This window comes from Budorcas taxicolor, chromosome 23, assembly GCF_023091745.1.
Source record: "Budorcas taxicolor isolate Tak-1 chromosome 23, Takin1.1, whole genome shotgun sequence".
Lineage (NCBI taxonomy): Eukaryota > Metazoa > Chordata > Mammalia > Artiodactyla > Bovidae > Budorcas > Budorcas taxicolor.
This window is the reverse complement of record NC_068932.1, coordinates 11317056-11334205: the sequence shown is the minus strand read 5'-3', so window position 1 is coordinate 11334205 and position 17150 is coordinate 11317056. Positions and strand designations below refer to the sequence as shown.

At 43.0% G+C, this 17150-nt stretch overlaps 1 protein-coding gene across 1 annotated transcript in view; it reads left to right on the top strand.

Annotated features, from left to right (window-relative positions):
* The window catches only part of PANK1 (pantothenate kinase 1), a 53061-nt gene that overhangs the window by 21212 nt on the left and 14699 nt on the right, over positions 1–17150 (top strand). The window contains exons 2-3 of the mRNA XM_052660802.1: positions 7418–7770; positions 16630–16883. Of these exons, the coding sequence (XP_052516762.1) occupies positions 7418–7770; positions 16630–16883 (607 nt within the window). The remainder of the gene's footprint in view (positions 1–7417; positions 7771–16629; positions 16884–17150) is intronic.

Here is a 17150-nt window from a genome sequence, read left to right as displayed (position 1 = left end):
TTCTCCTCATGTCATTAATTGCTATCTTATAAAATTACTTTGATGGTGATATATTGTTCCTTTGTGTTAATGGATAATCATCTATAACCAACCTTTTATTTTTGGACATGAAATTTATTTCCTCAGTAGTAGTAGTTGTAAAACTTAATGATTTTTAAGATAAATTTTTGAATGCATGCGTAATTATTTCTATAGGGTAAAGTGGAACCAGTGTATCAAAGGGCATAGGAATCTGGTGCTTTTTAGTATAAATTTCCAAATAGCCCAGAGGAAGGATTGCAACCGTTTATATTCCCATTCCTACTCTGGAAATGCTGGTGTTCTGATACCTTTGTGCTGTGCTGTGCTAAGTCGCTCAGTCATGTCTGACTCTTTGCAACCCCATGGACTGTAGCTTGCCAGGTTCCTCTGTCCATGGGGATTCTCCAGGCAAGAATACTGGAGTGGGTTGCAGTGTGACTAAAATTTCAAGAAATCTGGTATGCATTAATTTAAAAGAAACCATGACTTAAGTTTCTTTGCATAGAGTATTTAATGTTTAGCAGACTGCTCTGTGTACAATAATTATGGGTTTCTTCACAATGTTATGGAAACCCTTGTATTAAATTTTACATTTACCATTTTCTTCAAGGTCCTTAAATAGTTCTTAGGTTTTCAACTCTTACATTTTATGCTGTTAAAGCTATACTTTTGGAGGACTTTGTATATGTGTAATTGGGATGATGAAATGTAAGAATTGGTAAAGCGTCTGTCTACAATGCAGGAGACCTGGGTTCGATCCCTGGGCCGGGAAGAATCCCTGGAGAAGAAAATGGCAACCCACTCCAGTACTCTTGCCTAGAAAATCCCACAGACGGAGGAGCCTGGTATCCATGGGGTCGCAAAGAGCCAGACACGACTGAGCAACTTCACTTTCACTTAGTTGGGTTAGTCTACTTCATCTTACAGATTAGTAAATGGCTCAAGAAAAAAGCTTGCCTACAATCATTGTCTGTGATTGACAACTCAACTCAGACCAGCCTAGCAAAATGGGGAACATGTGGGCTCATGAAACTGAAAATAGTTTCTGTTACCTGCTGTGATCAACCTTGGGTAATCCCTTGATCTTTCCAAACCTCAATTTTGTTATGTGTAAACAAAGTGTTGAATTTGACCAAAGATCCCTTCCACCTCTTAAAGTTCAATGCTTCCGTGAATACATTAGCAGAGAATTTCATTATGCTATCAATCAAATTTAGACACAGTGAGGGGGGTGGCTAGCACTGAGGAAATTTTTAAAGAAACACAGTTTGTATTAAACTGTATTATACAGTTTGGATCTAAATTAAAGTTGTTACTGGTGGTGTTTTTAACTTGCAGAAGTCCTTAGGCAACTTGAACATAATCGGTATTCACATAGTATAAAAATATCTTCCAAAGTACTTGAAAAGTCTCTTTTCTGTTGATTACACAATCCTCAAACGTCTTTCCCACCTATTTATTAGTTTGCTTGACAATCTATTAACAAAGAGTGGGGAGAGAAACTCAGTCCTTTTGCTCCCTATTCACAATTATTACAACAAATTTCAACTTGGTGAATCTAGGGAAAACTATGAAACCGTCCTGACAGCAGCAGGTTGCGGAGTCAGACCTGCGCACAGGGGGACTGAGCTTGAATACTGAGCACCTACTTTACATACGTCACGAAATAACGACGGTAGGAAACCTCCCTCACCAGAAACACCTTAAAGCTCTGTCGGTTGTTCGAAAGGAGGTGGATTTTCTCATGCCGGGCTCCCTTAGTTAGCTCTTTGTTATTGTTTGTTTGACTGGTAGGAAACCTCTCTCTCTCTGATTTTGGATTCTTTTCAGTCTTTACTCATTTATACTGTTAGAAACTCACTGTGTAACCCTTGCAATTTACTGCAGGAAGCATAAGTACCCCCTCAGAGACTATTCTAGTGTTCTGAGAAGGTCTTTAAGAAATAGGCTTTGTCTTAAAGCCATTGACCACCAATAAAATTTTTAAAATGTTTTCACCACGCCGTGTAGAATATAGCTTGATTTCAGGGTTTTCACTACTATCAGATGACCAATTCAGATTTGTGCTTGGAGAAGTTTTCAGGCAAATAAGTGCAACAGAGCCAACATACCTTTTTATTAACACTCAACAACCACATGTTTATCAACAATATTGACAGTCCCTACATCTGGTTCTACAGGAACGAGGGAGGGTTCCAGGGGAAAAACCAGCCAAAGATTTTCATGGAAAGTTATAATAGTCAGGACGGGGAAGATCATCCTGCAGTGGGGATAAGCCGCTTCAGTCGTGTCCTACTTTTTGTGACTCTATGGATTGTAGCCTCCAGGCTCCTATGTCCATGGGATTCTCCAGGCAAGAATACTGGAGTGGGTTACCATTTCATCATCCTGCAGTAACAACCCCCAAATCTCAGTACCTTTAAACAACAAAGGTTTATTTCTCCTTCACGCTGTAAGTCCATTGACAGTGACCGGGTCTCCAGTCTGCCTCATCTCCATTCTACATCCGGGCTGATGGAACAAACATTATCTTGAATTCTGCTGGTTATGGTAACAGGGAAGGAGTTCTGCAGGCTCTGACACTCGCCCTAAGTGTTCTCGCCTGAAAGTAACGCACACCATTTCCATTCCCAACTCACTAGCCAGATTAGGCACGTTGCCCAGCTCCATTAGAAAGCGGCCGGGACCTGCAGTGTGACCCTGCGGGCCAGGAGGGAAGGCGACCAGCAGCACTGGTGACCACCACAAGGTGCTGTTCTGATTCCCAGGTATTTGGCTCACTCTCCTTCCTCCACAGGAAATACTCATCTCCTCCCCAAAGGAGAGAACCCCACGGTCCCACCCAGTCAAAAAACCTAGATGATCCACAGTTGGCACTAGATTAGGGGGTGAAACAAAGTCATTTCAACATCAACTCTAGGTGTGGGAGCTCTTGATCTAGAGGCTTCTGAACTAAAAAAAAAAAAAGCATCCGGGTTTAAAAGGGAGGAGTAAAGAGTGAGTGCGGACATTCTGTATCTAGAAGGAGCATCACTTCTGGCAAACACAGAAGAGATTCTTTTTTTTTAATAAATTAATTTATTTTAATTGGAGGTTAATTACTTTACAATATTGTATTGGTTTTGCCATACATCAACATGAATCTGCCACAGGTATACACGTGTTCCCCATCCTGAACCCCCCTCCCTCCTCTCTCCCCGTACCAGTGGTTCAACTGAATTTATCAAAGCATCTGCATACCCTGGATTAAAGAAAACATGAGTCATAGATGGTGACTGCATTCGGATTTCTTTTTTCCCTTTCTCTCTGTCTCCAACCACAGCTTGTATATGGGAACTATCGTTTAGGTAGCCCTTGATATCAGGAAGATAAATAAAACTGAACATTTAAAATATGATAGTATCCTATAAAAGCATTAAAATGTGAATAGAAGGGCATTTAATTTTTTCTGAAGGTAAGGAATGAATATAGTAAGTGAAAGCAATTTCTATTGCCGTTTAAACTATAGTTTTCCAATCCTTATTCCCTTTTTCCTTAACCCAAGCTGCTGATATGACATTTAACTGAATTTTCAAAACTCTACACTTTCCCCCACTGTTTTGCTGAGTTGCTAACAAAAGCTTTGAAATGGAGGAGGTGACGCAGGAAAAAGAAACTGGAATTATAAATAATTTATAAAATGCTTAGCTGTCCCTAGACACATTTTAAAAAGGGAGACCTCTTTTCAGTTGCCTGTACTTAAATTAACAACAGCTAACCATATAAAGGACACAGGAGCTTTTCTGGGTGACATACAACTTGGTCTGTCCATTCTGCACTGAGATGTCTTATTTTCCATTATCACTGAATTCTTATTTTACTTCTTCATGTACTAAAAGTCCTAAGTATAGAGTTTTCTCATGCTTTTCTCTGACTTCTAGCCTCTACCTATACAATCTACTTATCCCACCATCCTCCGACAATATAAACAACCTGAAGGGGTGGCCTTCTCTACCTTACTGTGGGCTCATATAATCATAAACACTTGGGGTCTGCCTTCCATCTGCCTGCCCACTCTCCCTTGTTCCTCCTTCCTCTTTTCCTTTCTCCCTTCCTTTTTTTTTTCAAACCAGATGGAGTTAAATTATTTACACTGCTAAGTATCTTGTTTTTCTCATTCATGGAAGGTGGGGGGTATCTCTAGTATAGATCTCATTGATTCTTTCTAATGTCTGCCTAATATCCCATGGTTTGGAAAGTCATACTTTATTGAAGTTTCTCTGTTAAAGGGCATGGATGTTGTTTCCAATTTGTTTTGGTCTTGCTTTTTTGTTTTTCTTACATTTGGCCGCTATAAGGGGTGCAGTGGGCTTCCCAGGTAGCTCAGTGTTAAAGAATCTGCCTGCAGTGCAGAAGACATGCGTTTGATCTCCGGGTCAGGAAGATCTCCTGGAGAAGGAAATGGCAATCCACTCCAGTATTCTTGCCTGAAGAATCCCATGGACAGAGGAGCCTTGCTAGCTTCAGTCCATGGGGTCACGAAAGAGTTGGACACGACTTGGTGACTAGTCAACAAGAAGGGGTGCAGTAAACTTCTTTATACCCATCCTCAAATGCTGGTCCTTTAAAAAATATGGTCCAAGAGAGGAATTAACTGCATTTTAAAATGTATGTGTGCTTTCAATAGATGTTGGCAGAGTCTGTCAAAAATGGTTATCCTAGCAGTGTTCCAGAGTACACTTCTCCCATCCTATTCAGTGGTAGGTGTCTTTCCTACTTGGACAAGAATGGATTATACCTGCAACCTCGATTGCATAACCGGGCACCTGTTGACACACAGTATATTTCAGTGGGGTTTAAAACTAGGGCTCTGGTTGGCCTATTTGATTGTGGGTGGTTGTGATTTTTGTGTATGTGTTTCTTAAAAAAAAAAATCCTTGGGAAGTTTATGGGAGGGAGGGATGTGGAGGCCATTCTTACACAGTCCACTCCTTTCACAGATAAGGAAATTGCGATCCAGAGAGGTGAAGGGAGTTCATGTGAGCTAGTTACTGGCTGCTGCTTCTAGGAAGCAGTTGTTCGGAATCCTGAATTGGGACTTTACCTATTACACTGTGGGTTGGGCTTCCCAGGTGGCGCTAGTGGTAAAGAACCCTCGTGCCAGTGCAGGTACGCGTAAGAGACATGGGTTCAATTCCTGGGTCGGGAAGATCTCCTGGCGGAGGGTATGGCAACCCACTCCAGTATTCTTGCCTGGAGAATCCCATGGAGAGAGGAGCTGCAGTCCATGGGATCGCAAAGAGTTGGACACAGCTGAAGTGGCTGAGCACCCGCGCATGCACACTGTGGGCCCTGCTGACAGTGATCTTTAGAGAATGGACCAAGAAACATCATCTGTGAGCTAGGGATGAATGGTTCCCAGGTTTCTGTTCTCTCCTGCTAGGATAGGCAAGCTTCCCAGTCTACGCTGAGCTGCGTGGGATTTGCTTTGCAAACTTCTGCAAAGATAAGAGGACATTTGTTAACAGTCTTGTTACCAGAATTTGCTTCTCTTAATACATTTTTGAAAAAAAAAAATTATTTATATAGCTGCACCAGGTCTTAGTTGTGGCATGAGGGATCTTTGATCTTCATTGAGGCACACAGGATCTTTAGTTATGGCATATGAGAACACTTAGCTGCAGCATGTGGGATCTAGTTCCCTGAACTGGGATTGAACCCAGGCCCCCGGCATTGGGAGCACAGTCTTAGCCACTGAACCAACCAGGGAAGTCCCTGCAGTTCTTAATCTTTTAGGGAGTTTGGGAGTTATCATTAAAGTTACCGCTTACCAAGTGTGGAGTAGCTGGCTTGGATCAGAACTAAAATGGCAACAGGGAAGCACAGGAGAGAAGATTCCAGGCAGGAATGGCTTCCTCCTCCCTTCCCAGTGTACCGATGGAGAGGGCTACATAGTGGGGCTGCCTAGAGAGAAGACTTCCTCTAAGTCCTAGTTCTGTTCCTGGCAATGTAATCTCTAGGTATAATGTGCACAATGTGACCAGGGCTCAAATGGCTGTTCTCTAGGGCTGAATGAAATAAGCTTTTTGAAAGAAGCCACTTTAACTTCTTGAGTCTTTAAACTCAGTTTTGGTGTTTTTTTAGTTTAGATCTGAGTATAGTTGATTTAGAATGTAAACTCAGTTTTACTGTAAGGTTCCCATTTAGCCCATACAGGCTACTGAGGAAGATGAAAAGGGGTCTCCAAATTTCAGATTCCCATTTGGGTTTGCCCTGGATTTACTACAAAGCATTCAAGAGTCCAGTATTAATTTTCCAGGTTGCCTGTAAATAAAGTCAGTCTGTTCAGGGAGCTCAGCCCATTCCTCACAATAACAATAAAAATAATTACTACGGAAATTCATTTTGTCATAGGTAAGCCTCTCCAGCATTTATTAAATATAAATATATATTTGTATATAAAAATATTACACAAAACATGCCTCTGTGTTGTATACCTGGTCAGGAGCTGTGCTTATTTGTAGGCTTGACCATCAGTGGTCATGGTTCTTGTGGTTTAGCAGTTTGCAAGCCTGCAAACTGGAACGTCTGGGGAACTTACAAAAATACTCATGCCTAGGTCCTCCCCAAGAATTAAATCAGAATCGATGGAGGGAGACACAGGGCTGAGGTGAGGACTTCTGGGTGGGCAACTGGAGATGGAGAGAGAATCTCTTCCTTAGTAAAGAAAGGAATTGAGTTGTAATTCGATCTGTTCTTTTGAGAAGGCTGTTGCCATTGGAATCATCATGTCTGCCCCTCAGCTCTTATAACCCACTGTCTCTCCTTTCTCCTTCCTATTTATTCTGTTGAGTGAAGCGGTGGAGTCACATTGTATAAAAGTCAGCTCCTGAAGGCAAAAATTGTATACCGTGATATACCGTGAAAATTATCATCCATGAGTGCTCTGGGAAGAGAGCGTGAGGCTTAGGGGTCAACATACCATCTCCAGGTACATACAGATGGCATAGCAGCATTTCCTCTGGTGTCAGATCATTGTTTCTTTCGCTGAAATTCTGATAAAATAGCTTTTGGGAGCCAGAGTGTATGCAAAATATGTATCTTTAAGTATTGAAATTGCACTCCATTTGGTGACATTCTGGAGCCCTGAGAAGCAAGCAGCAATTGACTGCCTTAGAGAATCCTATTCTTATCTCATAGTCAATTCTGAGGCCAACTCTGGAGTGGGATGAAAGCAGAATCATGGGCACCATTTTAAAGCGTGTGTTCCACCTCGCCTGTCTCTCCTTTTAGGCACCTATAGTAGAATTCCGGCAAATTAAATGGTGAATGCGCATTCACAAGCAACACCACTGCATTTTAGCCTTGACTGTTTCTCGAATGTACAGAATTCATGGCCACTCTTTCTGTCCCCTAGCGTTCCCGTGGTTCGGCATGGATATCGGCGGGACGCTGGTTAAACTGGTCTACTTTGAACCGAAGGATATTACAGCTGAAGAAGAGCAGGAGGAGGTGGAGAACCTAAAGAGCATCCGGAAGTATTTGACTTCTAACACGGCTTATGGGAAAACCGGGATCCGAGACGTCCACCTGGAACTGAAAAACTTGACCATGTGTGGGCGGAAGGGGAACCTGCACTTCATCCGCTTCCCCAGCTGCGCGATGCACAAGTTCATCCAGATGGGCAGCGAGAAGAACTTCTCCAGCCTGCACACCACGCTCTGTGCCACGGGAGGCGGGGCTTTCAAGTTCGAAGAGGATTTCAGAACGGTATGTCCGCGTTCAGTTCAGTTCAGTCGCTCAGTCGTGTCCGACTCTTTGCCACCCCATGAATCGCAGCACGCCAGTCCTCCCTGTCCATCACCAACTCCCGGAGTTCACTCAAACTCACGTGCACCGAGTTGGTGATGCCATCCAGCCATCTCATCCTCCGTCGTCCCCTTCTCCTCCTGCCCCCAATCCCTCCCAGCATCAGGGTCTTCCACTTTAGCCCTGTCCAAACCACAAAACCACCTCTTAGAGAAACAAAGGAAGCCTCTCCCATGCCCATGGGCATGGTGTCTCCAATGGAAGAACTAGGCTACTGGGCTTGGCAACTTTGGACAAGTTTACCTCACCTCTCACTGCTTCAGCTTCCTCATCTATATGAGAATAAAAATAGTTCCTACTTCATAGGGCTGTGGTGGGGAGGATAATATGTACCTGGCACTTACAATGCTCAGTAAATATTAGCTGCCCTCTTTCTTCTGTTTTGTTTCAGTTATGTCTGCACAATGTGCTAAAGACAAGGTGATGTAAATCACCTTCTGAAGTATTTTAGTTTTCCACAGACTCTTGAGTCTTGTGAAAAACATAATTATTGTGCCAGTTTCATAGATGTATAGACTGAGGCCTGCAGGAAAGACTTTTTATACATCTTACTAAAAATGATTACTTATTTCTGCCCATTTTCTCTGTGTCTTTTCTGTTTTATGAATGCCCTTTAAAAGTTTTGTTCACAAACAAAAAATGAAATCTTTGATATTACTTACAGGTAAATTCCTTTATAAATAAGATATAGGCAGTATGGTTCTACATAATAAGAATAGTACCTTATCCTGGGGATATCCTTGGCAGTCCAGTGGTTAAGACTCTGTGATTCTAGTCCAGAGGGTGTGGGTTCAATCCCTGGACAGGGAACTAGGATCCCATATGCCACATGGTACAGCCAAATAAATAAATAATACCTTATCCTGATGGGCAGCATATTCTGCCTCTGTGTTGCTTATTTAGATTTGACAGAGTTGGCTAAATGGAAGATATGCATGAGTGACATAGAGTCCTAACTTCCTCTTTATTAAGCAATCTCTAACACCTATGTGTTCCAATTTCCCCATTTCTTTAGTCAAGGTAATCTCTTTATTGTCTAGGTTCATCTGACAGGGAATATAATGAGAAGAAAGAAAAATAATAGAGATAATAGAGAAATGTAAATGAACAGAAGTGTTTGAACATAAAAGAAGGAAGGGTTGAAAGATTCTGGGATTAGTCTTGCCAGAAATTTTATCATTAATGAATAAATTAATAAATCAATGCCTTATTCATTGTATTTAATAAAGCTCTAATGCAGATTTATTTGCACAATCAAAAAGAACATCATTTATCTCATTGATAAGTAGTTTCTACAAGAGCTAGCAATAGAGCCCTGGAACATTCCCTTCAATCAGATTGATTATATTCAGGTGTTGACTTTTCCTTTTGTGTCGATGTTCCCTACCCAGCAGCAAAATTTGATGCTGCCACTTACTTAAATGATCCATGGAATCTTTTCTCCACCAAGTTCAGTTCAGTTCAGTTGCTCAGTCGTGTCTGACTCTTTGCGAACCCATGGACCGCAGCACACCAGGCCTCCCAATCCATCACCAACTCCTGGAGTTTACCCAAACTCATGTCCATTGACTCGGTAATGCCATCCAACCATCTCACCCTCTGTCGTCATCCCTTTCTCCTCCTGCCTTCAATCTCTCACAGCATCAGGGTCTTTTCAAATGAGTCAGCTCTTCACATCAGGTGGCCAAAGTATTGGAGTTTCAGCCTCAACATCAGTCCTTCCAATGAACACCCAGGACTGATCTCCCTTAGGATGGACTGGTTGGATTTCCTTGCAGTCCAAGGGATTCTCAAGAGTCTTCTCCAACACCACAATCCAAAAGCATCAATTCTTTGCCACTCAGCCTTCTTTATAGTCCAACTCTCACATCCATACATGACTACTGGAAAAACCATAGCCTCGACAAGATGGACCTTTGTTGGCAAAGTAATGTCTCTACTTTTTAATATGCTGTCTAGCTTGGTCATAACTTTTTTCCCAAGGAGTAAGTGTCTTATAATTTCATGGCTGCAGTCACCATCTGCAGTGATTTTTTGGAGCCCCAAAAAATAAAGTCAGCCACTGTTTCCACTGTTTCTCCATCTATTTGCCATGAAGTGATGGGACCGGATGCCATGATCTTCGTTTTCTGAATGTTGAGCTTTAAGCCAACTTTTTCAGTCTCCTCTTTGGGGCCTAATAATTGAAGAGTTTTGAAACTGAGAAGGTTGAGATCTAGGAGCATGAAAATTAAGTGCAGATTCATAAATGAAAAAGCACTGATCCTGCATTCTATTGCTATTTCTGCATTTAACTAGCTGGGTGCCTTTGGATAAATCATGTCCCTCCTGTGAGACTCAGTTTCCTCATCTTCAGAAGGCAGCAGAAGGTGGCTACAAGGATAAGGAAACTAAAGCTAAAGGGCCATGAAGAGGCATTCATAGTGCCCCCTTAGGTGAGAGCTGAGTGTTAGCTCACTTTTGATTCAGCAGATGCTGACCCACTGCTACTGCTATGAGCTCCCCGGATTCCTCAGGGTTGCCTGTGTCCCTCTCTTCTAGGGAGCCCGAAGTGAACCGAGGTGACCTAGAGCATGTAAGCAAGCTCCGTCAAAGGCTCTATCCCTCCTCTGGGGTAATGCCCCGGCAGAAAGTTACTCAGTTTCTGTTGGTCATGAGCAAGTGTGTTTCTCAAGGTTCTGACTAGAGAAAGGTCATGTCTTATTTAACCAAAAAAAAACAAGCCTCTGTCCAGGAGAAATATCAGTAACCTCAGATATGCAGATGACACCACCCTTATGGCAGAAAGTGAAGAACTAAAGAGCCACTTGATGAACTTGAAAGAGGAGAGTGAAAAAGTTGGCTTAAAGCTCAACATTCAGCAAACTAAGATATGGCATCTGGTCCCATCACTTCATGGGAAATAGATGGGGAAACAGTGGCTGACTTTATTTTTCTGGGCTCCAAAATCACTACAGATGGCGAATGCAGCAATGAAATTAAAAGACGTTTACTCCTTGGAAGAAAAATTATGACCAACCTAGAGAGCATATTAAAAAGCAGAGACATTACTTTGCCAACAAAGGTCCATCTAGTCAAGGCTGTGGTTTTTCCAGTGGTCGTGTATGGATGTGAGTTGGACTATAAAGAAGGCTGAGCAGCAAAGAATTGATGCTTTTGAACTGTGATATTGGAGAAAACTCTTGAGAATCCCTTGGACTGCAAGGAAATCCAACCACTCCATCCTAAAGGAGATCAGTCCTGGGTGTTCATTGGAAGGACTGATGTTGAGGCTGAAACTCCAATACTTTGGCCACCTGGTGCAAAGAGCTGACTCATTGTAAAAGACCCTGATGCTGGGAAAGATTGAGGGCAGGAGGAGAAGGGGACGACAGAGGATGAGGTGGTTAGATGGCATCATTGACTCGATGGACATGGGTTTGTGTGGACTCTGGGAGTTGGTGATGGACAGGGAGGCCAGGCGTGCTGCAGTTCATGGGGTCGCAAAGAGTCGGACATGACTGAGCAACTGAACTGAACTGAACTGTTCCTTCAGGCTGCTGGAGCCTAATAAACAGATTGGTGCAGGGAGCAAGTCTGGAGTACTTGCCAACAGTCCAGCCATCTATAAAAGAAAGTATCAATATACTTTGGAGTTTCAGCCTCAACATCAGTCCTTCCAATGAACACCCAGGACTGATCTCCCTTTTTTCTCACTCACAAAACATATTTGAAATTCTACTCTTTCGGGTCTCTCTTAGCTCTCCTGTGTAAGGAGCAAAGAGCCCCTAGTGTGATCTGTAGTTCAGAGTCAACCATTTTATATGCAGATTGTTCTTGCGCTTAGTAAGATAACCTTTTCTGCCATTGCCAGTATGACTTATGGAGCCAGTGTCAGCAAAAGCACCTTGGAAAGTGTGGGGTATCATACAGATGTATTTTTATTCATTTTGTGAAAAACAACTTAGTGACTTATTTCTCAAGGGCAGGAGAGTGATATAATGGGGTAGGTCCATAGCATACTCCCATAGAGAGCAGGCATGAAACCTCCTGGGATGTTTTTTTTCAGATTTATGAACATACATATGTATGTATGAATGCATTTATTTATTTATTTATTTATTCATTCAGCTATTTATTTAGTTACTTTGAAGGTTTATTGTATTGAAGGCTAATTGATTTCCTAGTTGAATCTAATTGAATCCACCTGCAATACAGGAGACCCTGGTTCAGTTCCTGGGTTGGGAAGATCCCCTGGAGAAGGGATAGGCTACCCACTCCAGTATTGGGCCTCCCTTCCGGCTCAGCTGGTAAAGAATCCGCCTGCAATGCGGGAGACCTGGGTTCAATCCCTGGGTTGGGAAGATCCCCTGGAGAAGGGAAGGGTTACCCACTCCAGTATTCTGGCCTGGAGAACTCCATAGACTATATATAGTCCATGGGGTCGCTAAGAGTCAGACATGAGTGAGTGACTGTCACTGGTTGATTTACAATTGTGTGTTAATTTCTGCAAATCATATTTTCTGAAAGTGCTAAGGAGAGTTACACGCAGTGGTGTGCTGGAGTCGGCTCCTATTGGCTCATGAGAACCCACTGTGTCTTCCCAACTTTGTGCTTAGTGACATTGTGTTGGCAGCTTGAAGCTGGCCATGGTGGGAGTGATGATACAACTGAAATTGGTAGATGCTATAAACCAGGGCTTTTGCTCCCAGAAAGCTAATTGTTAAACATTTACCAACACACCTTGGTGACAAGGTTATGTTCACTTTAGCTGAAGCTTCATCTGCATATTCGCTGCATCTGATATTTCAGATCTACCATCATCTAAGACCCATTATAGAGATCACCATTAAGAATACGTATCAAATTCATAGGAATTTACAGCCTATTAGTGGGAAGTCAGATGTAGCTCACAGCTGTTATGGTGCCCTTCTACGTATAGATATATATTTAATTTAAACTAGCTTCCAGCATTTAAAAATTGGAAGTTTCACGTAAAAATCTAGATTTCTGACTCTTGAGAAATCTGATCATTTGGCAACATTGAGCCCCCATTATCACGTGGGCTGCAGTGAATTTTAAACACATGTGGATTGCCTTGTGTGCCACAATCCCCATCCTTCCATTACTTGAACAGAAGTCAAGTCCCTTGTTTAGTCAAGGGACTTTACTCCGTTACTGGCTCCTGCAGCATTTGTTTTTGTTTACCCCCAGTATAAAGAAGACTAAGTGCCAAAAAAGAGCGTTTCTCTGTAGCTGTGATCTGAACATGCTGTCCAAGTAATGATTTGACTCATGGCTTACACTTGGGAGCCTGTCGTATTTCGTGGATGAGAAAGACCTTCGAGGGAGGTCTCCATAGGTCTCAATGAAAGTGACTAATATTTCTGTTTCTCAGTGGGGGGTGCCTGACCTCAGGCTTCAGAAATATCCATCATACTGATGAACCTATTTGCAGGGCAGGAATAGTGAAGAAGACGTAGAGAATGGACTTGTGGGGAGGAAGGAGAGGGTGGCACCAACTGGGAGAGCAGCACTGACGTAAATACACTGCCACGCACAGAAGAGCCAGCTAGTGGCAGGCAGCTCCGCAGTGCAGGAGCTCAGCTCAGTGCTCTGTGCCAACCTAGAGGGGTGGGAGGGATGGAGGAAGGAGGCTGAAGAGAAAGGGAATGCAATATAGGTGATTCACGTTGTTGTACAGCAGAAACCAACACAACATTGTAAAGCAATTATACTCCAATGAAAAAATAAATAAAAACAAATACCCATCCCTCAGTAAAATGCTATAGAAGAGATGTCTGTTTGCAGATAACACATTATTTGAAAGTGATTTTGAGGGGAAGTTGAGATCTTTCCTTTCAGAGCAAAGTCACATGCTTTATATGCCTTAACAGGTTTTTCTTTTTCCTGAGCAGTTTCAGGACATCTCCTGGACACACTTTGTTCACATTTGTGGTGTTAGTTCTGGGCATGGCTTTCAATATTGTTGATGGACCTCTGATTAATTTTTAAGCAGGTTAACCTATGGCCCCAAGACTGGCTGATGAAATCGCTACTTTTCAGTGTGGGGTGATTTAAGAGGGGACAACTTTCCCTGTTCTATTTAAGAAATGTTTATTAAGCCATTATAACGGACAGGCCTTTGAGCATGGTGCACAGGGGCACCCAGTGAACCAAAAAGCAAGCCAGAACATGACCCTTGCTGTGAGTGCGATGGAAGATGTGGATAGAGCTGAGGAGTCTGGGAGGAAGAGAAGACAGGGTTTACACAGCTATGTATCACTATAGCGTTTAGATCTCCAGATGGTCTTCAGTTCAGTTCAGTCGCTCAGTCGTGTCCGACTCTTTGCGACCCCATGAATCGCAGCACGCCAGGCCTCCCTGTTCATCACCATCTCCCGGAGTTCACTCAGACTCACGTCCATCGAGTCCGTGATGCCATCCAGCCATCTCATCCTCGGTCGTCCCCTTCTCCTCCTGCCCCCAATCCCTCCCAGCATCAGAGTTTTTTCCAGTGAGTCAACTCTTCTCATGAGGTGGCCAAAGTACTGGAGTTTCAGCTTTAGCAATCATTCCTCGCAAAGAAACCCCAGGGTTGATCTCCTTCAGCATGGACTGGTTGGATCTCCTTGCAGTCCAAGGGACCCTCAGGAGTCTTCTCCAACACCGCAGTTCAGAAGCATCAGTTCTTCGGCGCCCAGCCAGATGGTCTTACACCTCTAGTATTACCCCCGAACACATGAATCATGATATGCATCTCACCCAGAATTTCACTTGGTGGAAAATGAAATGTTCAGGATCACTTGATAAATTTGCTTTTTATCATCATGTGTTATTTAGAATGTTTTTTCCTGTATATCAAGAAAACGTCCACCATCTTGCTAGCAACCTATTCTAATTCTGCTCTGCAGATAAAGCTTCAGTAGATTTTGTTGTCTGTGACAGTGAGATGACAAAAAGTCCAAAATTTCCTTCTAGCTATTAACTTTCAGAATGAAGATGATGCTTTGTGGGCAATATATCTTAAGTATAGAACTCGTGTAGGTGGTTTCCAGATCCCAGAAGCAGAACTCATTATGAATGAAGACAGGAGAAGAACAGCAAGCCATTTGCCAGTTGTGCCACTTAGGGAAAGTTCCTTCAGGTATATGAGCCTCAAACATAGCATTAAGATAATGATACCTCTTCATAGGATTTTTGTGAGAACTCAATGATCTAGTATAAGGGTTGGGCATGTAGTAAACAATAAATACTAGTTATTATTTTCTTAAAGGGATTTTTAAACATTTAAATTAGACCCTATAAATTATCTTCCATTGTTGATTCAGTTTCGTGTTGGTGAATATTAGATTGTTTTCTTTTTTTTCTGGACCAGCAGTAATATCACTCTTGAGGACCATGAATAAACTTTTGAGGATGCAAAGTACCCATTGCCTGCTAAGGCTAGCCCTCAGTTAACTCATTCCCCTTGTCTTTTTCCCCCCAGTACCTAGAAGAAAAGGAGGTTTTTTTCTCAGGAGCATGAAAGGACACTCTGGGACTACCTAAGCTATTAGTAAAAGAGTCACTATTTTTCAGGTCCTTTGTACTTGCCAAGCCATGTGTAAGCATTTTGTTTTATTTTATTTTTTAAGATATTTATTTGTTTGGCTGCTCCGGGCCTTAGTTGCAGCACATGGGACCTTTATTTATGGCATTTGAACTCTTAGTTGCAGCATTTGGGATGTAGTTCCCTGACCAGGGATCAAACCTGGGCCCCCATGCACAGAGAGGGCAGAGTGTTAGCCACTGGACCACCGGAGACATCCCAGCATTTTATATGTTATTATCATGTAGCCTTCACAACACTATGCTGTGGGTATCATCCCCATTTTACAGAGGAGGAAACTGAGGCTTGAGAAGTTAAGGAACTAGCCCCACATCCCTCAATTAGCTAAGTGTTAGAGCTAGCATTCAAAGTCAGGCCCCTCTAACTCCAAAGCCTGGCGCCTAGGAAAAGGAGAGCTGGGCTATTTGGGCTCAAAGGAGATTGTCCCCAGCCCCCAGGCTCACGTGCCTCCCTCAAGACTGTGTATCTTTTCAAGGAAGTGTAAAAGTCTTTCTGCTTCCAGAACATTCTCACTCTCTTCACCCCGTGGTATGCTGGGTTAGTTTCCTGTGGCTGATATAACAAATTACCACCCTTCTAGCGGCTTAAAGCCACAGAAATGTATTCATTCACAGTTCTGGAGGCCAGAAAGATGAAATCAGGGTGTTGCTAGGATCACACTTGCTTCAGAGACTCTTGGGCAGAACCCATGTTTTGCCTCTTCTGGCGTCTGGTGGCTGCTGGCATTCCTGGCCTGCCATGCAGCCCTGTAGTCTCTGCCTTCTGTCTTCATGTGGCCTTCTCCCCTGCATCCATCCAGTCTTCCCTGTGTCTTATCAGGAAGTTGTCCATGGACTTAGGGCTACCCAGCTAACCCAGGATGCTCTCTTCATCTCAGGATCCTTAATTTAATTACATATGCAAAGACCTTGTTTCCAAATAAGGTTACAGTCGCAGGTTCTGAAAACTAAGATATGGGTATATCTTAGGGGCAAGCATTTAACCCACCCCACATGCTAGTGGCTGGTTTTCCACTGGAATGACTGAGTCTCCACAAGATTTCCCAATGCGGTGCTAGAAGAATGTTTCCACGCCTTTCACATTCATGACACATTAAGACCAAAGAAAAGCGCCCAGGACATCCCCTGAGGTGGTGACAGTCTCCCTCCCACGGGCTTGTTCTCTTTCAGATTGCTGACCTGCAGCTCCACAAACTGGACGAACTGGACTGTCTGATTCAGGGCCTGCTTTACGTCGACTCCATTGGCTTCAACGGCAAGCCGGAATGTTACTACTTTGAAAATCCCACAAATCCCGAATTGTGTCAGAAAAAGCCGTACTGCCTGGATAACCCGTACCCTATGTTGCTGGTGAACATGGGCTCAGGTGTCAGCATCCTAGCCGTGTACTCCAAGGACAACTATAAAAGAGTTACAGGGACCAGGTAAATGCGGTTTCCACTAGGAGAACCTGTCTGTGCTTATTAAACCCCGGCCTCTTCCTTAAAGACCAGTTTCTGAAAAGGTTACTTATATTGAATACATTTTTAAAAGAAAGATCTTACCTCCCCAACCAATCAGAAAGGATTTATTGGATGTGTTATACAGGGTGATTGATAGAAAGGTGAATAAAACACAGCTCTTGCTCTGGTGGGAAACTGGTCAGGTGCAGGAAAAGGGTCACACAACCCAGAAGCCAGGTGGAAGGATGT